This window comes from Bufo bufo, chromosome 7, assembly GCF_905171765.1.
Source record: "Bufo bufo chromosome 7, aBufBuf1.1, whole genome shotgun sequence".
Classification (NCBI taxonomy): domain Eukaryota; kingdom Metazoa; phylum Chordata; class Amphibia; order Anura; family Bufonidae; genus Bufo; species Bufo bufo.
In genome coordinates, this window is record NC_053395.1 from 34,211,732 (window position 1) to 34,234,895 (window position 23,164).

A 23,164-nucleotide genomic window follows, 5' to 3' on the forward strand; every position below is an offset into this window, starting at 1 on the left:
GAGAGCGCACTGAGCCAGCGCTCTGCTACTTGTGCAACTCTCATAACGATGAACAGAGGATGGCCGGGCATGTGCGATTCCCGTTCTGCAGATAGGAGCTGGACATGTGACCTGCTACCATCTGACATTGATGACATGTCCTAGCTATATAAAGTATATACCATCAGTGCCCCAGATAAGCCAATCCCTTTAAGAAGACGATACACTATTTTCATTAAAAAAAATAAAACTAATCTCTATATTTTAGGGTCTCCTCTATTTGTGCTTGTTTTAATTTTCAGAAAATAGACTGGAAGCTATACAAAAAAAAGTGCATGGTAAATGTGTATAGGATGTACAGTATCTTGAGAAATGTGTTGAGCATATAGAATTTTTGAGAAATCCTCTGTTATTCCTTCTAGATATCTAGTTTGGTAACACTCAGCCGGCAATCTTCTCGCTCATGCTTCTGAATCTATTAAGAGTCATACTGTACATACTCTGTATGAATTGGAAGACTGCCCTTCTGAAGCTCCATATAGTACCTTACATTTGACCCTAAAGAGAGTCTGCCACGTAGGGTAGGTGCCCCAGAACAACCTTTCTTGTGAAATGCTTCTTTTTATTTTTCTTGAAATTTTATTAGCATTGGCGTCCCCACCTATCCCTTGGTTGAACTTGATGGACTAATGCAGGCATGGCCAACCTGCGGCTCTCCAGCTGTTGTAAAACGACAACTCCCACCATGCCCTTCTGTAGGCTGTCCGGGCATGATGGGAGTTGTAGTTTTGCAACATCTGGAGAGCCTCAGGTTGGCCATCCCTGGACTAATGTCTTTTTTTCAACCGTATTAGGCTACTTTCACACTAGCGTTGTTTAAATCCGGCGTTCAATTCCGACACCGGAAATGCCCGCCGGATCCGGAAAAACGTGTGAAAACGGATTACATTTGAATCCTGATCAGGATTTTGATCACAATGAAAAAATGCATTGGAAAAAACGGATCCGCCATTTATGGACTTTAACTTTTTTTTCAAATTTTTCGGGTTTAACATGCAGAAGCCGGATCCGGTTTGACTGAACACACGGCGCCGGATCCGGCGTTAATGCAAGTCAATGGGAAAAAGACCGGATCCGGCGTTCAGTCAAAGTGTTCAGGATTTTTGGCCGGAGGTAAAAATACTGCATGCTACGGTTTTCTGAAAAGCCTGATCAGTCAAAAAGACTGAACTGAAGACATCCTGATGCATCCTGAACGGATTACTCTCCATTCAGAATGCATTAGGGTAAAACTGATCAGTTCTTTTCCGGATTTGAGCCCCTAGGAAGGAACTCAACGCCGGAAAAGAAAAACGCTAGTGTGAAAGTACCCTTAACTATCTAACTATGAGGTTTTCGGTGCACCGGGGGCAGGGCTGCTTCTGTTGGTGCACCATTGCTCCTACAGTAGCGCCTCCCATCTTGTTTGATTGACAGTGTCTGAAATTTCCGAGCTGGTAGTGATGATGCAGGGGAAGCCAGGTGCACTGAGCAGAGTTTCCCTGCCCATTTTGCACCAAAGACCTTTTTTTTTGCATAAAAATAAAAAGTGTTTCTCAGGATTATAGGACTGGTTTTTCACAAGAAGGGTATGGTTTTGTTTCGGGGCAGGCATCTACCCTACATGACAGAATGCCTACTCTGTACTGGATTTTGGTGTACTTGTCATGTGGTTTTTGGTGCCCTATCTCAGAGCAGTATATGATGAAGGGAGATAAGTGAAGCTCTGATATATAGGTTTAGACTGACAGGACTCCTAGGAGAGACAGTAAGAGTCCTGATTACTCCACCCACACAGGATGATTGGCAGCCTTCTTTATAGACACACTGATACAGTGAGAGCTGTCAATCACTGTGTGAGTCCTATCAGGATTGACTCAGCTTTTTACTTACAAACCCTGAGTCATATAAACTATATATCACAGAGCTCGGCTTCTCTCCCTCCATCATATCCTGCTTTTAGCAAGCTCGCCTGACAAGTTCACTTGAAGTTGCCATATGATGTTTGGTGTGGACACCGTACATACAGGTTATTTGTACTTCCGTATGAGCTCATATGGTGTTTCATACAAGTATTATATGAGTTCTGAAGTATGTTTGTCTTCAAGAACCAGTCAACCTTGCCAGAAGTTTAGGGGAGAACACCAGTACATGTATGGAGCCCTGTATTTTATGGATGTGATTTTACCGTAATGCCACCATATGACATCTGATGGAGCATGGCAATTTTTTTTTTTTGTGGTGGCACATTGATTTCATATAAATACAAGCATAGAATAACACATGAAGGTACAGAAGCCACCACTATATGGCCCCGTACTGCTCAGCACTTGTATGGAGCCACAATACCATCTTGTGCATATATTCTTAGAGTTCCCTCCATTATGTGAGTTACTGTAGCCTTCATCATGGGCCACGGGCTGACAAATGAGAAGGTTTTAAGTCCTCGTTTAGGAGTAGATCATTTCACACTTGCATCGCTGGCGATTCGTACAGGACATTTGTGTCAGGTCTGTAGAGCACTTCAGAAAACATGGCTCTTGATCTCAGCCTGGGCACCCTTCCGCTAATTGCACGGCTCACATCTTTGAGGAGATGGATAAAACGGAAAGCTCGTTCCCTGGCAGAGTGCCCATGGCTTGTGTGATCTTTTGTGACAGAATTGGCACTTCTAAGACTATAATTGGTACGTCGTGAAAGGGGAAAAAAAAAACAGCTGACCACCATTGCTTGGCTTTTTTTTTTTTTAGTTCTTGTAAGACGAGACTTGTCTGTAATTCCAACTATGGCGATGTGAGGACTGGCTCTCAGACAGGTACAGATGTATTTGATTGTGCTCTGCATGTTGACAGAAGCAATTACATCCCTTAGAAGGATGAAGAGAGCTACCTTTTGTTAAAACACATTCACATGTATCGTTCCTTCTTGTTTTATTTCTCATCATCCTTTCCCTATAGTCTCAAGCGGTGAGGAGAGAGAGTGCGATTTAACTCTTCTACTGCCTGTCTCTGACTCCATCCATGGGTTTGAATCACTGCTCCCATTCTGATATTTTGAGGAACCGATCATGTTCTCCTTATGAAGGAGAGATAATGTAACTTCAGATGCTACCACACCATCCATAATACAAGAAAGCAAAGTAAACCAGGAACCCAATAAGTTAGTTTTTTTTGTAGATCTCTCTTCTGATATAATGTCTAGGGCGCCACCGGTCCTTTAGCCAATGTTACTGTAAACTAGGTCAGAGAGGTTTGATATTTTTTTTTTCCCGTGTGACCTAAACTATTAAATGGCATGGCAATCGAGTTCTCTCTCTACTTGAAGGGTTTGGCCATTCACTGGTACCCCCAACAATCACAACGGTCCCTGATAGAGATTAGAAAATGAATTTGTAAGAATAGATCCGACTCATCAAGCAGAGTTCTGAAATGGGATGTACCTGAAGCCGAGGATGATCCTCCTGTCGCTTGATTGACCGGGTTGGACATCTCAGCTGGCCCTGATATTCTCACCCCTACGCCGTTGTTCCAAGTAGCAGCACAAGCAGAGGCTCTGCTTCCGTAAGCGGTGCAGGAACTATTCCTGCGCCGCTACCTGAAGTTGCAGAGGCACATGCACAGTCGTTCCTCCTGGAAATGTTTGTAAAGAGACACTCTATTACCAAGAGGGGTGGTAATATCTAGGCTTGAGCGAATCTGGCAAGACTTCTGTGAATGACTTTGGTATTCCTATCTGCACAGTTAAAGGGGTTGTCCGGGTTCAGAGCTGAACCTGGACATACTCAGAATTTCACCCCGGCAGCCCCCTTGACAAGAGCATCTGAGCAGTTCATGCTCCGATGCTCTCCTTTGCCCTGTGCTGAATCGCGCAGGGCAAAGGTATTTTGTGGAGTTCCGGTGACGTACCGGGCTCTCCTTCAGGCTGCCAGGCGGAGGCTTCAGCCCAGCAGTGAGCCCAGTGACATAACCGGCCCATCAGAGCAGGTTTTTTTGGGCAAGAATACCTTAGTCTGAAGTGCCGTTTTCAATTTTCAAAGATACCAAAGTGGATCTCTTTGAAAACTAATCCATCTTGGCTGTGTTCAAAACAGAAGCCATGACACTTGTGTGAACCGAGCCTTTCTACACAAAAATGCCCATTGACCCAGTCATGCCACGTATTTCGTATGGTCCGAAACTGAATCTTGACCGTATTATGCATGGGATTGCAGCTGCTTTTTAGTCGGTTATACTAAGAAAAGCGGATTGCTGAATGGTAGTTGTGGAGATTTTCCATTAAATGCAATTATGAGACAATATGAGACCTGAAAGCGGGTCCTTAAGTATCAGGAGTAACAGTCAATGGCAGCTACCACCAGGCTTCAGAGATGCTACCTTCATCGCAGGTTTAAATTTACCCAACGTCTTCATGTGGCAGGTGTTCTGTCCCCTCCTCGCCCCCTTCTTATCCCCAGCTTCTGGGAAAATCAATAGATACCAAAGAATAAATGTCTGAAATTGCAGCTGTAATAGCCAAGGGTCACATGAACGCTCTCCTCCTCGACTCTCGGTGCAATCATGTGCAATGAGACAAGTCTATCCCGCTGCTGCCGCTCTCATATTCATTTGTTAACATCTTATTGCAAATCCATTTTCTTCCCCTATTAAAGCAGCGCATAGGAGACAATCGGCCCATCCATCGCCACCCGCATTATACAGGAAATCATCTTTGCTGAGTACGAGGAGGACGGCAGCAAAACATTGCTGATATCTGCGCCAAGGTGGAGAGTGGACAGCCTACCCTATACTGTGATTGGAAATTGCAAATAGGATCATTATCAGTATCTGTTACCATTTTTTTATGTTTTTATTTTTTTATTTTTTATTTTTTTTAGTCTTTGCTTAAAGGGGCTGTCCAGGATTAGAAAAATATGTCTGCTTTCCTCAGGTTGTCTATGGTATTGTAGCTCAGATCCATTGAAATGGATGGGGCTTAGATGCAGTGGCATACACACCCTGGGGACACGTATGATGCTGTGTTTGAAAAAAGAAGCTATGTTTTTTCTAATACCATCCTATCCCTTTAGGATTTTTGGTTATGTTCACTCATAGTAGATAAAGTGCAGGCGGAAAATAAAAGTTGATCCTGAGGAAGGCAAAAACACTCCATGAGGTGGAAGCCAATTTTCCTCATTTTAGAAGAAAAAAAAATTCCCTCCCGACTCCAATCAGGCAATCAGAATAATTTCCTGGATCAACGACCCTTCTCTAGTGACTATAACCTGTAATATTATTACACTCCAGAAATACATCCAGGCCCCTCTTGAACTCTGTTAGTGAACTATCACCAACTCCTCAGGCATCGAGTTCCATAGTCTCACTGCTCTTACCGTAAAGAATCCTCTTCTATGTTTGTGTAGAAACCTTATTTCCTTCAGACATAGAGGATAACCCACCATTGCAGCAGCAGACACCATGACATCACACCGCCTAGGCAAAGCTGTGAGAAGGCTGCGGCGCTATTGCAAGCACCAGTGCCTTCTCAAACAGCTGGGTCCCCGGGTGTTAGACCCCCAACCGATCGTATACTGATGACCTATCCAGAGGAAAGGTCATCAATTAAAAATTCCTGGAAAACCCTTTTAAAAGCCTTAAAGGGGTTGTCCCTCGAAAAATATTGTATAGTTTTCAAACCAGCACCTGGAGCTGAATACTTTTGTAATTGCATGTAATAAAAATTTATCTGTATAGCGCCACTTGCTGTTTGTTTTTTTCTTATTTCTCTGTCCTCACTGAGAAGGCCGCACATGCTCAGTTTTATCCTTTAACTGCCTCCTGAGCTGTGATAGGTGGAGCATGGACACGCCCCCTTAGCTGCAGCAGAAAAGACACTCCCCTTGAGCTGTCAGCTTGACATAAATCTAGCAGAGCAATGAATGTGGAGATCTCTGGATCCATGTGAGGTACAGGGCTGGTTCTAGTTTTGTTATGTTCTATTTGAACTCTGATTTTCACTTTAAATCCCCCCTGTGGCTACACCCTACATGAGACCACTGGAAGAGAAACTCTTTGCTGTTTCCCTGTGCCAGTTATCAGTTGCATGGTCATGCCCAATGGCTAAAGAATTGAGACTAAAGTCCAGTATGTAAATTCTTTTAACCAACTGATTGAGCTGTTCATAAAAGCTCTATACTGCTGATGGCTGTCCTGCCTTCAGAAAACCTTTCTTATTAATCGGAACCTGTCATATACATGTAGTCTGATCTGCAGGCTGCATCTTATAGAGCAGGAGGAGCTGAGCAGACTGATAGTTTTGTGGGAAAATATTTAGTAGAAGTAGTGTTTCATTCATTTGAATCCCTGCTTTTTCTATGCTTAGGAGTCCATTGATTAGTCCTACTGAGTGATAGCTCTCTCTATATCAGCAGTCATACAGAAGAAGGCTGTCAATCACTCAGTAGGACCGCCCACTGGACTCCTAAACTTAATAAGATGGTGGATGTATATGAATAAAATAGGTATTACATGGAATATCTTCCTGTAACACTTTATATTGATCTGCTCATCTCTTCCTGCTCTATAATGTGCTACTTGTAGATCAGACACCATGTTCAGCATGAGAAGTTCCTTTTAAATTCAGTTTCTTGTAGTCTTTCCTTTGTGAGCTGTCTGCTAGTGAGCTTGTGTTCATCCACGGCAGCCTATCTGAAGAGGCAGAGCTTCAGGAAAGGAGTTGGATTTTTGACTTGAACTCCTTGAAGGCACTGTAGCTAACAAGTAGTCACAGATTGGCCATAGACCTTACAGGGGAATCTCCTGATGGGCCGATGCCCAGGTGGCCGCCTAAGCCCTCGTGAATTCAACTGCGGTGGCCCACATCTACTCTCCTCTCCTCCTGCTCCATATCTTAATGAGAGACAATTGGAGGAGAAGGACAAATAATGGCAGCTATTGGTGGCCCACACAGAGGGGCAGCTTTTGGGGCAATATATTGTGCTGTTTGTGGTATATTGTTCTGATAGTATGGTACTTTGCGTTATGGTATTGCTGACCCTGCCTACTTGTGTTTGCCCTCCTTCTGTCAATTTGGAAACCCAACAAGGGGCCACTTTTATTATTTTTTTCCAGGGCCACTTTAAGTTCCCAATTTAGAGCTATGGAAAATTATGAGCATGTCCTGAGGCACTAACAACTAGGCACATGCTTTGAAGATCGGTGCTTGTTTGGTGCTTCCCTCTTATAGCAGCTTTAACTTTTGCAACCCATTAGAAGTCCAGATCATTTTAATAACCTATGAAATTGGAATCTGTACCCCTTATGACAAGGTTTACATTCTGAAAAGCCAAGGAAAGGAGCCATTAAACCGACTGCATGATCGATAACATTCCCCGGAACGGCATCAGGCCCTTCCACGTGGTGTGAAATACTGGCTTGTCACATCCCCAGACTTTATTGGCTGTTTTCCGAGAGTTATGACTGATACATCCTAAGTGGTAAAACTGATAAATGGTTTGTGAAGGTTAGTTCCTTTTTATTCCACATAATGTTTTCCCCGAATGTGTAAGAATTATTCTCATTCCTTATAACGTCCGACTCCATGTCCTCGAGTAATGCATCCTACATGTACAGTACGTCTATTGTCGCTTTCTAGGAAATTGTAAGAGGCAGAGGGTCAATGCTACTATAAGAATCTCTACTGTTCCATCTACAATCCATACCCACCTTCATCTCACAGATGTATTGAATGTACAGTATAGAGGAGATTGAGGATTCTGATGGATGGAGACTAGAGATGAGCGGATTTCATATTTTGAAATTCGTTCACGCCTGGTTTACTGGTAAAAGGTTGATTGCGTTATGGATTCTGTTACCACGGACCATAACGCAATTCTATGACGGAATGCATAACGGAATGCCTTTATTCATTCCGTCATAATAGAAGTCAATGGGCTGCAAAACGGATCCGTCCCGTTTCCGTTATGCAGGGGAGTCCTCTCCTGCATAACAGAATCGGGACGGATCCGTTATGCAGCCCATAGACCTATATTATGATGGAATGCCTCTTTTTTTTTTTTTTTTCTTATTTCTTGGAAACCCTGTAGGATCCATCCAGTGTTGAAGCACCTCAATCAGTGACCGTCATGATTGCCATCTTGTCCTTTTCTAGTGGTGCACAGATTGCCTAAGGATGGCTCGCACGCCTTCAGTAGCGATGAAACATCCAATTCCTACCTAGCGGGTGATAGTAGTTGTATCCTGATTCACGAGCCCTGCATCTTAAAAAGTGTTATGCTAGTGGCCCATACCTGAACGCTGTCCTGCTTTTCCAGGGGGGCACAGGTGCCGCGTTACTCACCCAGCTGGTTCTTCTCTTGTTCCAGCAGTCTGGACCAGCTTGCCATGCTCTGCCCACCTTCAGCAGGCCTGCCGCTGGAATTTCATGTGCCTCTTCCTCATGCAGGCCACAGTCTGCATTTTCCAGCCCCTCTCCTCCTGCCTGCCCGTAGGGTCCACTCTCCCCAGCTCTTAAAGGGCTAGTGCGTGCATCTTAATCTTCACCAGCCAATAGCTAGCCATCCTGGGGTACTTAAAGGGGTTGTCTCACTTCAGCAAATGACATTGATCATCTAGAATAAGTTAATACAAGCCACTTACTAATGTATTGTGATTGTCCATATCGCTTCCGTTGCTGGCTACATTAATTTTTCCATCACATCATACACTGCTTATTTCCATGGTTACAACCACCCTAAAATCTAGCGGCGGTGGTCACACTTGCACAATATAGGAAAAAGTGCTGGTGGCCGAGACCGTTGGAGTGCGCATAGTCCAGTGCTTTTATTTTTTTCTATAGTGTGCAAGCATGACCATCGTTGCTGGATTGCAGGGTGGTCGTAACCATGGAAATGAGCAGTATATAATGTCATGGAAAAAGAAATCCAGCCAGCAAAGGAAGCAATATGGACAATCACAATACATTAGTAAGTGCCTTGTATTAACTATCTCTACATGTTAAATGCCATTTACTGAAGTGAGACAACTCCTTTAAAGCGCCTTCCCCTGTGGGAAGAGGCCTGAGCAACAGGTTAGTAACATAGTAAAATAATTTATAAGGCTGAAAAAAGACATCCGTCCATCCAGTTCTGCCTTTTAACCAGCTTGCTAGTCCCACTGCCTGCCCTGACCTCACACCTGTTTCTCGGATTTGAACGAACTCTATCTGCCCTGTCCTTGGCCTTTTAATTACTACAAGTTTTGTCTGATCCCGCGGTGCCTTGCACTGGTGTTTCTGACTCATGAGGAACAGCTGTCAACCACACCTGGATTACTCCAGGATGTAAAGGCCTGTTGACTCCCCTACATCGAAGTCCAGATCCCCATATAGGGGTTAAAGGGTGAATAAGGGGGGACTGCTAGGATAAGGCCCTTAGGTTTAGCTCAGAGTCAAACCAGTTGGTTGACACAGTGGTTCCACATCCACTGATCATTACAAAAAGATGGTCCGCTTTGTAATATCCTTGTTTTTGTAGAAGGATCACTATCAAGAAGCTGATTATAAGTTGTTACATTTTTGTGAAGGTTCTCATTTATCTAGATCCTGAGGAGGACTGGTCCTAAAGGTATGTGAAATAAGCTATTTATGACGAATTGGAGACCCCAAACTTGAGTAGAGTTGGAATGTGTAATATCTATTGTCTGTCACTTACAATGCTGTTCTAACACTTTTCCTGAGGCAATGTGCTCACACCTGATAACTTCAGTTTCTCAAATTGCAATGAACATCTCACCTCCATAAGGTCCTTGACCTTTTGTTGATTATGCTGACTGAAGCATGAGAAAATGGAGTAAAGGTGGATTTACACTGCCCTATAATCAGGCAGATTATCTGGACCGAACACTCTCATTCTTCGGGTGATCCTGTCGTTCATGCAGGCACCACCAATCATCATTTCTGGACATCAGGTCATGAGGTCTAAACAGCGATCTACTGCCCAGAAACAATGATTCTGTATGGGGACAAGCGATTGCACTAGCGATCCCTCAAACTCATACAATGAAGGAGATCGCTGCATGTAAATGCATCGGTCTCCTTCAATGAATGAGCAGCCGATTGTCGGGAAGAAACACTTCCTTCACGACAATCGGCCACTCCATTGCCCAGTCTAAACCCGCCTTAATTCCATGGTTTCCAATAGCCATATTCATTGCCAGTGACTACACCCTTTAGTAACAGAAATAAAATCCTACACAGCAGATATACACTGTGTGCCGCCTTTCGGTTACCAGACCAAGTCACAACCTCGAAGGGATTTTCTGAGTTATTAAAAAAGGTGTCCAAGAGGAGAGATGTTATAAAACGTCTACTCACTGGATAAATCCCTTGTGACGCTCTGGTCCGTGTTTATGCCATATGCTCCCACATGGCCTCAGTGGTTCCTGTTCCATTAACCACTGTAATTTGGTGCAGGATTCATGTGGGTGTAGGTCTACGTCACCGCTGCAGCCAGACTGAAGGTGCAGATCAGAACAGCATTGCTGGAACGGTAAAGGATTTAACTGGGTAGTATACATTTTCGTTTTTAGCATTTTCCTCGGGAAAAAATTCCAACAACTTGCAAAAGCCTTTTAAGTCGCTCATGTACGTAAGATAAGCGTCATCTGAAATGGCTGGTTTTGACCAGTTCGCCCACTATCTACCAAAGCAGTGATCAGTGTTTTTTTTTTTTGGCGTTTTTGTTCTGATCTGCCAGCTTGGCCTCGCATATTGATCCGCCGTATTCGATCGCCCACATTCAGGCCAACTGTATTATTGTGTATGACCAGCCAAGGGCATGGACCTAGGTCACTTGAAAGAAATCATCTTCCATACTGTTGATGCTTCTGTATCATTGAATCTTTTTCTCGGACCCGATAATGTCTTAATAGTGTCTTGTACCATGTGGCTTGTTCCTTCTGGATCTATTTTACATGAGAGGTCATTGGTGTAGGAGAAGATGTTGTCCCCTTAGGACTTTCAGATTCCTCAGGTGGAAGGTGAGCTTTTTCCTTGGCTTCTCGTGACTTTGATGAAAAGCTTTCTATGCGACGTGTGTCCTAAATCATTTTTTTTTTTTTACTTCTACTAAACCTTTAAAATGTTAAAAGTCAGCGGTGTGCCGCTGCTCAGTGATGTGAAAAGACGAGCGGCAAATTATGGGGCCCGCTTTGAGCAGTGTAAGGTACAGCACATGTAAACAGCTGTCATTTTGAATCTAATACTCCACATCCACATGGAATGTCTTTGTTTTTCCCACCGACGATGACAGCTGAATAGTAAAGTCTGCTCGCAACGTGGGGGCGGAAAGTTTACTCTCTGAGGGAAAAATGTGATATATTTCTGGAAGACATTTAATCTGTTGAATTCAGAACAGCGTTTTTGCGGCGGCGAACTCCCAGGAACGCGTTCTCATATCCTAATCAAGGGTTAAAATACAGGCTCAGTAACCAGGAGGCAAATATATTACATTGCCCAGGAAGCACTTCAGATTTAGATGAGAATAGACATCTATATTCTGCAGATCGGCATGTACGTTTATGAATGGTGTCAATTAACACCTACTGTATTCACATACCATTCCATAATGTACCTCACGGTGCTTCCGATAAGAAAAACAGTAGGTTCTCCTTGACCCACAGCCTAGCTCTATGAGCCACAATGGAGAATCACTCTGAACAGGGCCGGCTTCAGGTTCATGTGGGCCCTTGGGCGATAAAGTCTCAGTGGGCCCCCTTACATAATTGAATTTTTTAAACTTTTTTATCCATCCAGAGAATAGTATTTAGCCACTGGCCAACGTTTCGGTCAACAATAGACCTTGATCACGGCCTTAGTCATGGTGCTTGTAGTTTGGCTGGATGGCGTGACTAACTACAAGCCAAACTGCAAGCACAATGACTAAGGCCGTGATCAAAGTCTATTGTTGACCGAATCGTTGGCCAGTGGCTAAATACTATTCTCTGGATGGATAAAAAAGTTTTAAAAAAAAAATCAAAAAAGCTTTCCAATAAATAAGCATTTAACGAAACAGCAACTAGAGTGCCGTGGTTTTCTCTTCAATTGCATGAACTTTATATACCACTGAGCACCACCTTCACCAGAGGTGTGCCGTTCAACTCTTTCCTCATAGTGGCCCCCTTACATAGTGATAACTCTCTGAGTACAGATAATGTAGTAGATATCACCTGCAGTCCTATGTAAAACCACAGATAACAGTGATGGCTATCTGAGTACAGAAAATGTAGTGTTACTTGCAGTCCTATGTAAAACCACAGATAACACTAGTGCTAATAATGTGGTAGCATTACCTGCAGTCCTATGTAAAACCACAGATAACACTAGTGTAGATCATGTGGTAGTGTTACCTACTTCCTTAGTGTGCCTCCCTGTGCCTCTCCCACGGGACTCCTTGCTGGCGGCGCTGCCTCTTCTTCCTTCTTCTTGCCCCGCACAGAACATCCTGATGCAGCTGCGTCAAGACATAGGAACACTGTGGGCATGGTGATGGTGACGTGCACACACACACACAGGGGCAGACACACACACACAGGGGCAGACACACACACACAGGGGCAGACACACACACACACAGGGGCAGACACACACACACACACAGGGAGAGATACACACACACACACACACAGACACATACATATGGACAGACACTTCTGAGATGTTGAGATCATCACAGCACCTGCTGTGTATGGGGCAGGCTCAGCGCCGCAGTCTGCTCCATCCATTGTCTCAGCACTGCATAGTGAGTGGGGCTGCCACATTATGCACATACATGTACAGTCATGTGAAAAAATTAGGACACCCTTTGAAAGCATGTGGTTTTTTGTAACATTTTTAATAAATGGTTATTTCATCTCCGTTTCAACAATACAGAGAGATTAAAGTAATCCGACTAAACAAAGAAAACTGAAGAAAAGTCTTTTCAAGATCTTCTGTAAATGTCATTCTACAAAAATGCCTATTCTAACTGAGGAAAAAGATAGGACACCCTTGCCCCTAATAGCGAGTGTTACCTCCTTTGGCTGAAATAACTGCAGTGAGACGGTTCTTGTAGCCATCTACCAGTCTTCGACATCGGTCTGAGGAAATTTTACCCCACTCCTCAATGCAGAACTTTTTCAGCTGTGAGATGTTTGAGGGGTTTCTTGCACGTACAGCCCTTTTCAAGTCACCCCACAGCATCTCAATGGGATTCAAATCTGGACTTTGACTTGGCCATTCCAGGACTCTCCATTTCTTCTTTTTCAGCCAATCTTTGGTTGATTTACTAGTATGTTTTGGGTCATTGTCATGTTGCATGGTCCAGTTCCGCTTCAGCTTTAATTTTCGAACTGATGGTCTCACATGTTCTTCAAGCACCTTCTGATACACAGTAGAATTCATCGTGGATTCTATGATGGTGAGCTGACCAGGTCCTGCTGCAGCAAAGCAGCCCCAAACCATGACACTTCCACCTCCATGCTTCACAGTTGGTATGAGGTTCTTTTCTTGGAATGCTGTGTTTGGTTTACGCCAAACATGTCCTCTGCTGTTGTGTCCAAATAATTCAATTTTGGACTCATCTGTCCAAAGAACATTATTCCAGAAGTCCTGGTCTTTGTCAACTTTATCGCTGGCAAATGTCAGTCTGGCCTCGATGTTTTTCTTGGAAAGCAAAGGTTTCCTCCTTGCACACCTCCCATGCAAGTTAAACTTGTACAGTCTCTTTCTGATTGTAGAGGCATGTACTTCTACATCAACAGTAGCCAGAGCCTGCTGTAGTTCTCGAGATGACACTTTAGGGTTTTTTGATACCTCTTTTAGCATCTTGCGGTCTGCTCTTGGGGTGAACTTGCTGGGGCGACCAGTCCTGGGCATGTTGGCAGTTGTTTTGAAAGCCCTCCACTTGTAGACTATCTTCCGGACAGTGGAATGGCTGATTTCAAAATCTTTTGAGATCTTTTTAAATCCCTTCCCAGACTCATAGGCTGCTACAATCTTTTTTCTGAAGTCCTCTGACAGCTCTTTTGCTCTCACCATGGTGCTCACTCTCACTTCAACAGTCAGGAGCACACCAAACTAAATGTCTGAGGTTTAAATAGGGCAAGCCTCATTCAACATGCAGAGTAACGATCTACTAATTATGTGCACCTGGTGTGATATACCTGTGTGAGATCTGAGCCAATTTAAGAGGGAATACATGTGAGGGTGTCCTATCTTTTTCCTCAGTTAGAATAGGCATTTTTGTAGAATGACATTTACAGAAGATCTTGAAAAGACTTTTCTTCAGTTTTCTTTGTTTAGTTGGATTACTTTAATCTCTCTGTATTGTTGAAACGGAGATGAAATAACCATTTATTAAAAATGTTACAAAAAACCACATGCTTTCAAAGGGTGTCCTAATTTTTTCACATGACTGTATATGGATGATAAAAAGAAATGCACAGTAAGCAGTAAAGCAACTATTCCTAAAGGCTCAGTCAGCAGTGAGTGAGTCTGTCATTACTGATAACTTCAGTGATGAGTGCTGCTGACTGAGCCTTTAGGAATATTTGCTTTACTGCTTGCTGTGCATTTCTCATCCATATACATTACTTTAGATGTGGTAGCCTGAGGTTAGGTATACTGGGGGCGGGGTCTAAGGAATTCCCCCACAAAGAGGTTTGTTGCTCAATTCATTATTTTCCTATTAGTAGAGGCTGGGGGGGGGGGGGGGGGAGATCCCTCCCCCAAAACACAACACCATGCATTAGCCCTGCAGCCGCCCCCTCATGTTACTGGTGTGTGGTGTCAGTGGTCACACGTCACAGTGACTCACATCTCACACTGTGTCTTCAGCTGTGCTCCTGCTGCTGATCAGCTCCGCCCCTGTTGTGATCACGTGCACGTTCCTCCTATCCTCTTCCGATCTGCTGGAGATCCTGTGATATGGCAGCGCAGCAGCATAAAGTTAAAGTACGTCAAAATGTTTAAAGGGGCCGCGGAAACGAGTGGGCCCCGGCACTTGCCCGGGTATACCGGGTGCTGACGCCGGCCCTGACTCTGAACAACCACCATGCAATATATTACCCCAGCAACAGCAAACGTCTAGTTGGCTGCAGGCTTCCCTGGGTAAATATCTTTGTTCTGTATTGGTTAATCACAACGGTGTCTTTAATCTAAAAGACCTACTGTATTTTTTGGACTTAAAGATGCATCAGACTATGAGACGCACCTAGGATTTGGAGGAAAATGAGAAAAAAATAGTTTTCATCAGACCTCTAAGCTCCATCAGCCTCAGATCAGACCCTCATCAGCCCTCAGATCAGACCCCCATCAGCCCTCAGATCAGACCCCCATCAGCCCTCAGATCAGACCCCCATCAGCCCTCAGATCAGACCCCCATCAGCCCTCAGATCAGACCCCCATCAGACCTCAGATCAGACCCCCATCAGACCTCAGATCAGACCCCCATCAGACCTCAGATCGTTCAAAATAAAATTTTAAACTTACCTTGCTTGCTCCGGATGGCACTGCCACTCACTCACCGCTCCCTGGACTTCTTCCAGCCTGATCTGCACTGTGACCTGACGTCACGCAGCATCAGGTCATAGTGTGTGCCTGCATGCACTACGTTCTGACTCTACGCGGTCGGGACACAGAGTAGAACAGGGCCTGGAAAACGAGGGTGAATAAAGCCAGCACAGCAGGTCCTGCATCCTGATGACCGCTTCCATAAGGGAAGCGTCATTAGCATTTGCCATGCCATTTTTTCCTCACTTTTGGGGGATAAGAAGTGCATGTTATAGTCTGAAAAATATGGTAGTCTCTGATGAGACAGTTCCCCCCCCCCCCCCCCCCTCCCCTTTAAACAGAGTCAATGGGACTATAGAGTGGTGGCCTATTCTTTCAGGGGTTTTGCCACTTCAGCAACTAGCATTTATTATGCAGAGAAAGTTTCCATGGTTACGACCGCCCTGCAGTCCAGCAGCATCGCCGTGCTTGCACACTATAGAAAAAAGTACCAGCCTAGGCGTGCTCCCACGGTCCCGGCCACCAGAGAGGCTGGCATTTTTTCTTATAGTTTGAAAGCACGACCACCACTGATAGACTGCAGGGTGGTCATAACCATGGAAACTAAAAAAAAATGAACCAAGCCAGCAAAGGAAGCAATATGGACAATCACAATACATTAGTAAGTGGCTTGTATTAACTTTCTCTACGTAATAAATGCCAGTTTCCAAAGTGAGAAAGCCCTTTAAGACCTCCCCGGGCCAACTATCAGTGACTGAGAGCTATGTACATACAGGTGAAACTTGAAAAATTAGAATATCGTGCAAAAGTCCATTTATTTCAGTAATGCAAATGAAAAGGAATTGCATTATTGAAGCTTAAAATTAGAATTGTGTGAAAAGGTTCAATATTCTAGGCTCAAAGTGTCACACTCTAGTCAGCTAATTAATCCATACCCCCTGAGCAAAGGGTACCTCAAAATTGTGATTTGGAGTTTTCATAAGCTGTAAGCCATAATCATCCAAATTATAACAAATAAAGGCTTGACATATCTCGCTTTGCATGTAATGAGTCTCATGTGTTAGTTTCACCTTTTAAGTTGCATTACTGAAATTAATGAACTTTGCACGATATTCTAATTTTTCGAGTTTCACCTGTATGTATACACTCTTATGCCTCATGCACATGAACGTATTTTCGGTTTGCATTTTTTGCGGATCAAATGCGGAGCCATTCATTTCTATGAATGTTATATGTGTGCTGTCTGCATCTATTTATCTGTAGAGAAAGTTACTACAAGGCACTTACTAATGTATTGTTATTGTCCATATTCCTTCCTTTGCTGGCTGGATTCATTTTTCCATTACATTATACACTGCTTGTTTCCATGGTTACAACCACCCTGTAATCCAGCAGTGGTGGTCGTGCTTGCACACTATAAGAAAAAATGCCAGCCTCTCTGGTGGCCAGGACTGTGGGAGGTCACATAAGCTGGTACTTTTTTCTATAATGTGCAAGCACGACCACCGCTGCTCGATTACAGGGTGGTCGTAACCATGGAAACTTTCTCTGCATAATAAATGCTATTTGCTGAAGTAGCAAAACCACGACTGTGTCCATATTTCAGTCCACAAACCACGGTCTGCAAAATACAAATGTACAATCCACGTTTGTCTCGCTCCCCTCTATAGAAATGAGTATTCCCTTCTGGACTGTGGACAGGAATAGGACATGTTCTATAATTTTCAGAATGTCCACATGAATCCACAAAAAATACAGATGTGTACATTGCGCCATAGACATGAATTGGTCACCCGCAAAACATGGACACTGGCCACGTGCAGACCCATTGACTTCAATGGGCCAGTGATCCACCTGTTGCCGCTAAAGGTAGACATGTCCTAATTTTCAGTGCTGCCGTACAGACTCTGAAGCACATTTGTACGAATCCAAAAAAGACCCCTGTAATAAGCGAAACGGACACAACCGTATGAATGCACCCCAACGCACGGATGAAAAATACAGTCATTTGCACGAGACCTAAAGGATTTCTCTAGGATTTAACAATTGATCTATCTATCGGATTGGTGGGGGTCCAACACTACACAATGCTACTGATCAGCTGTTTGGGAGTACCTCCAGCGCCAGGACTACATAGCGCCATCCACCATGTAGTGGTCGGAGCTGGTTACTGCAGCGCTGCCCCCATTCACCTCAGTTGGTATAGAGCTGCAGTAACCAGCTCCAACCACTAAACAATGGAAGGATCTCCGTAGTTTCTACTGGTGTGGGCCCCTGGGGTCTTTTTTGGATTCGTACAAGTAAAATTTGAAATACAAGGATGACAATATGAGAGGACTGTGGTTATATCTGCCTCTATATACAGTACAACTCCAGAGGGTTAACACTCAGCAGTACTATAGTACTGTCATCCACAGACATGGCAGCACTTGACATACGTAGACGCACGGTGGTGTATGGAAACTTATTTATACATTTTTTATTTATTTTTTAAGTTTCTTTACAAGAACAGATTGCAGAGATTCCCAGTTGGGGCTTTATATAGTACAATACTCGGTGGACATTGTTAGTGGTTACATAATTGCTCATTTAGTAATAATGAAAGTCTTCCAAGTAGATTTCCATAAGCTGGATATATGAACTAACTGTAGGTAGTTTATTCTTAAAGGGGAACTTCAGTTTATTATTAAGTCTCCTGGTAAGGCTACTTTCACACAAATGTGTTTGTTGCGTGTTGTTGTTTGTTTGTTTTTTGCGGATAGGATGTGGACCCACATAAATGGGTCCGCAAAAAATGCTATCCGTATGTCCATTCCGTAGTCCTGCAAAAAAGATAGAGCATGTCCTATTCTTGTCCGTTTTGCTGACAGGAAAAGGCATTGTTACAATGGATCCACACAAAAAAGGATGCCATACGGAACGTCATCCGTTTTTTTTTTGTTTTTTTTGCAGACTGCAAAACACAAACTGTTGTGTGAACGTAGCCTAAGACTTAAAGGTTTTAAGTCATCTCTGCAAAATCAGTTTGCTGTGTCTGCTGTCTATGGGATTTGTAACTGGAAGAATACATATTAGTGTGATGGAACATATTTTAACTCTATTATAATCATAGACAACCCCTTAAGCAATATAAGTAACAATATGAGGGCCACAATGAGGTGTCATCGTGCAGAGATAATAATCACAGTGATGTCACAGTACAGGGATAATAAACACAGTGATGTCACAGTACAGGGATAATAAACAGTGATGTCACAGTACATGGATAATAAACACAGTGATGTCATAGTACATGGATAATAACCACAGTGATGTCATAGTACAGGGATAATAACCACAGTGATGTCACAGTACAGGGATAATAAGCACAGTGATGTCACAGTACAGGCATAATAAACACAGTGATGTCACAGTACAGAGATAATAAACACAGTGATGTCACAGTACAGGGATAATAAACACAGTGATGTCACAGTACAGAGATAATAAACACAGTGATGTCACAGTACATGGATAATAAACACAGTGATGTCACAGTACATGGATAATAAACCCAGTGATGTCACAGTACAGGGATAATAATCACAGTGATGTCACAGTACAGAGATAATAAACACAGTGATGTCACAGTATAGGGATAATAAGCACAGTGATGTCACAGTACAGGCATAATAAGCACAGTGATGTCACAGTACAGGGATAATAAGCACAGTGATGTCACAGTACAGAGATAATAAGCACAGTGATGTCATAGTACAGGGATAATAAGCACAGTGATGTCACAGTACAGGGATAATAAGCACAGTAATGTCACAGTACAGGCATAATAAGCACAGTGATGTCACAGTACAGGCATAATAAACACAGTGATGTCACAGAATAGGGATAATAAACACAGTGATGTCACAGTACAGGCATAATAAACAGTGATGTCACAGTACATGGATAATAAACACAGTGATGTCACAGTACAGGCATAATAAGCACAGTGATGTCACAGTACAGGCATAATAAGCACAGTGATGTCACAGTACATGGATAATAAACACAGTGATGTCACAGTACAGGCATAATAAGCACAGTGATGTCACAGTACAGGGATAATAAACACAGTGATGTCACAGTACAGGCATAATAAGCACAGTGATGTCACAGTACAGGGATAATAAGCACAGTGATGTCACAGTACAGGCATAATAAACACAGTGATGTCACAGAATAGGGATAATACACACAGTGATGTCACAGTACAGGCATAATAAACACAGTGATGTCACAGTACAGACATAATAAGCACAGTGATGTCACAGTACAGGCATAATAAGCACAGTGATATCACAGTACAGGGATAATAAGCACAGTGATGTCACAGTACAGGCATAATAAACACAGTGATGTCACAGAATAGGGATAATACACACAGTGATGTCACAGTACAGGCATAATAAACACAGTGATGTCACAGTACAGACATAATAAGCACAGTGATGTCACAGTACAGGCATAATAAGCACAGTGATGTCACAGTACAGGCATAATAAACACAGTGCTGTCACAGTACAGAGATAATAAACACAGTGATGTCACAGTACAGAGATAATAAACACAGTGATGTCACAGTACAGAGATAATAAGCACAGTGATGTCACAGTGCAGGGATAATAAACACAGTGATGTCACAGTGCAGGGATACTAATAACCGTGATGTCACAGTACAGGGATAATAAACACAGTGATGTCACAGAATAGGGATAATACACACAGTGATGTCACAGTACAGGCATAATAAACACAGTGATGTCACAGTACAGACATAATAAGCACAGTGATGTCACAGTACAGGCATAATAAGCACAGTGATGTCACAGTACAGGCATAATAAGCACAGTGATATCACAGTACAGGGATAATAAGCACAGTGATGTCACAGTACAGGCATAATAAACACAGTGATGTCACAGAATAGGGATAATACACAGTGATGTCACAGTACAGGCATAATAAACACAGTGATGTCACAGTACAGACATAATAAGCACAGTGATGTCACAGTACAGGGATAATAAACACAGTGATGTCACAGTACAGAGATAATAAACACAGTGATGTCACAGTACAGAGATAATAAACACAGTGATGTCACAGTACAGAGATAATAAGCACAGTGATGTCACAGTGCAGGGATAATAAACACAGTGATGTCACAGTACAGGAATAATAAACACAGTGATGTCACAGTGCAGATATACTAATAACCGTATAGTATATGGATATGGGATCCTGTTTACAGTGCTTTCTCAGTACAGGGATAATAAACACATAGCTGAGTAGTTCTAGATCCCAGGTAAACTTCTGAACCCCCCCTGTAGCTTTGCTCCTGGTGTGTAGAGATCTTGAAAAACCTTCTTGAATATCTTACTCAGCTGTGATCATATTTATTAGCAACAAGTAATACATAGAACACAACAGTCCTATTATATCTTTTTGAATAAGCTATAGTCTGGTAGAATATATGTAGCAGAGCTCACTTTCTCAGGCCTACATCTGTGTTTGTCATAGTCTACCATAGGACTTCGGATATCTCTGATTCATGCATTTCCAGGGATTTCAGTGACCGGTTCGCCTCTGCTGCACATGTAGATATAAGGGGACAGTAATACACATGAAGTCACTCACACTCTTAGCTGTCCGCTCTGGGATCCCCTCCTGGCACGGGCACAGAACCTTCACGCCATCTGCTGACTTCTGGAACCACTTCCGATAGCACCTAAATGGGAGTTACCTTACAGGGAGCAACTTGGCAGCGTGCCAGAGTCCCCCAAACCATAAGGACATCCACAGATTGTCGGAGCTCCCTCTGTCTCCAAGGGACTTAAATTTTAATCATTGAATTAATTTTACAGGAACCAGAGTAGATTTTTTTTCCTGCCAACTGGCATCAATAATGGATGCCGTGAATAATAACTTTACAGGAAGAAGGGGAAGGTTAGCGAATGGTTTTTTTGGACACACTTTTAAAAAGATTGAGAAATGTTGTCACTCTGCGTAAAATTAAATATTTCACATTTTATAGAAATGGTGTTAGAGTTAAGGCGGATGGTACCAGATAAATAATTAAGGTGGTACAGCGACGAACGTCCAAACTGGGGAAGGGGAGTTTTAGCGTTAAGTAAACTTAAATATTTCAGCACTTAAAAAAATATGGAAGTGGTGAGTAATACATCGGGGAGGTGCTGCCACCATAATGCACTCAGCCGTGGTCAGTATACCACTCGCTATTCACCTGTACGGAATAAAAAAATAAAAATACACTTTATTAGGATATTCCGGGTTAGTAAATGAGGTGATCTCCTCATCCATTCGGTAGCTACAAAGAGTGTCTATCGGTACGGACTGGAAACTTAAAGCAGCCCTGGAAAAAACCTAAGGCTCCATTCACACGTCCGCAATTTCGTTCCGCATTTTTGCGGAACGGAATTGCGGACCCATTCATTTCTATGGGGCAGCACATCGTACTTCCGCACTTCCGTTCCGCAAAAAAATCGAATATGTCCTATTCTTGTCCGAAACAAGAACAGGCATATTCTATTAGTGCCGGCAATGTGCGGTCCGCAAAATGAGGAACGCAGATTGCCGCTGTCTGGGTTTTGCGGATCTGTGGATCCGCGAAACATGTTGCGGACGTGTGAATGGAGCCTAAAAGTGGCCCCATGTTGTAGGCAGGTCCAATTTGACTGAACACAGGCCCACAGAAGTAGATGGGGAGTACAATACCACAGTGATGCACACAATACCACCCTACCAGTGCCAAATACCACAGTGAAGCACACAATACCGCCCTACCAGTACCAAATACCACAGTGCAGCACACAATACCGCCCTACCAGTACCAAATACCACAGTGCAGCGCACAATACCGCCCTACAAGTGCCAAATACCACAGTGCAGCACACAATACCGCCCTACCAGTACCAAATACCACAGTGCAGCGCACAATACCGCCCTACCAGTACCAAATACCACAGTGCAGCACAAAATACTGCCTCAGCAGAACCAAATACCACAATGCAGCACAAAATACCGCCTCAGCAGAACCAAATACCACAGTGCAGCACACAATACTGCCTAATCAGAACCAAATACCACAGTGCAGCACACAATACTGCCTAATCAGAACCAAATACCACAGTGCAGCACACAATACTGCCTAATCAGAACCAAATACCACAGTGCAGCACAAAATACTGCCTCAGCAGAACCAAATACCACAATGCAGCACAAAATACCGCCTCAGCAGAACCAAATACCACAGTGCAGCACACAATACTGCCTAATCAGAACCAAATACCACAGTGCAGCACACAATACTGCCTAATCAGAACCAAATACCACAGTGCAGCACACAATACTGCCTAATCAGAACCAAATACCACAGTGCGGCACAAAATACTGCTTCAGCAGAACCAAATACCACAATGCAGCACAAAATACTGCTTCAGCAGAACCAAATACCACAGTGCGGCACAAAATACCGCCCCAGCAGCACCAAATAACACAGTGCCACCAGTCAGGTGCATAAGAACCTCCTAGATTAATGTTGATAGTATCAGATCATTATGTATCT

The 23,164-nt window shown here is 43.3% G+C and overlaps 1 protein-coding gene across 3 annotated transcripts in view; it reads left to right on the forward strand.

The window, feature by feature from the left end:
* Positions 1 to 23,164, forward strand: part of MAD1L1 (mitotic arrest deficient 1 like 1) — a 639,505-nt gene that overhangs the window by 495,853 nt on the left and 120,488 nt on the right. The window contains exon 17 of one of the 3 annotated variants that reach the window (XM_040439788.1): positions 2,769 to 2,792. The exons of the other annotated variants lie outside the window; for them this stretch is intronic. Coding sequence (XP_040295722.1) covers positions 2,769 to 2,777 — 9 coding nt within the window. The 3' untranslated portion in view covers positions 2,778 to 2,792. Of the gene's footprint in view, positions 1 to 2,768; positions 2,793 to 23,164 lie in introns of those variants that run through there. 3 annotated transcript variants of the gene reach the window in all.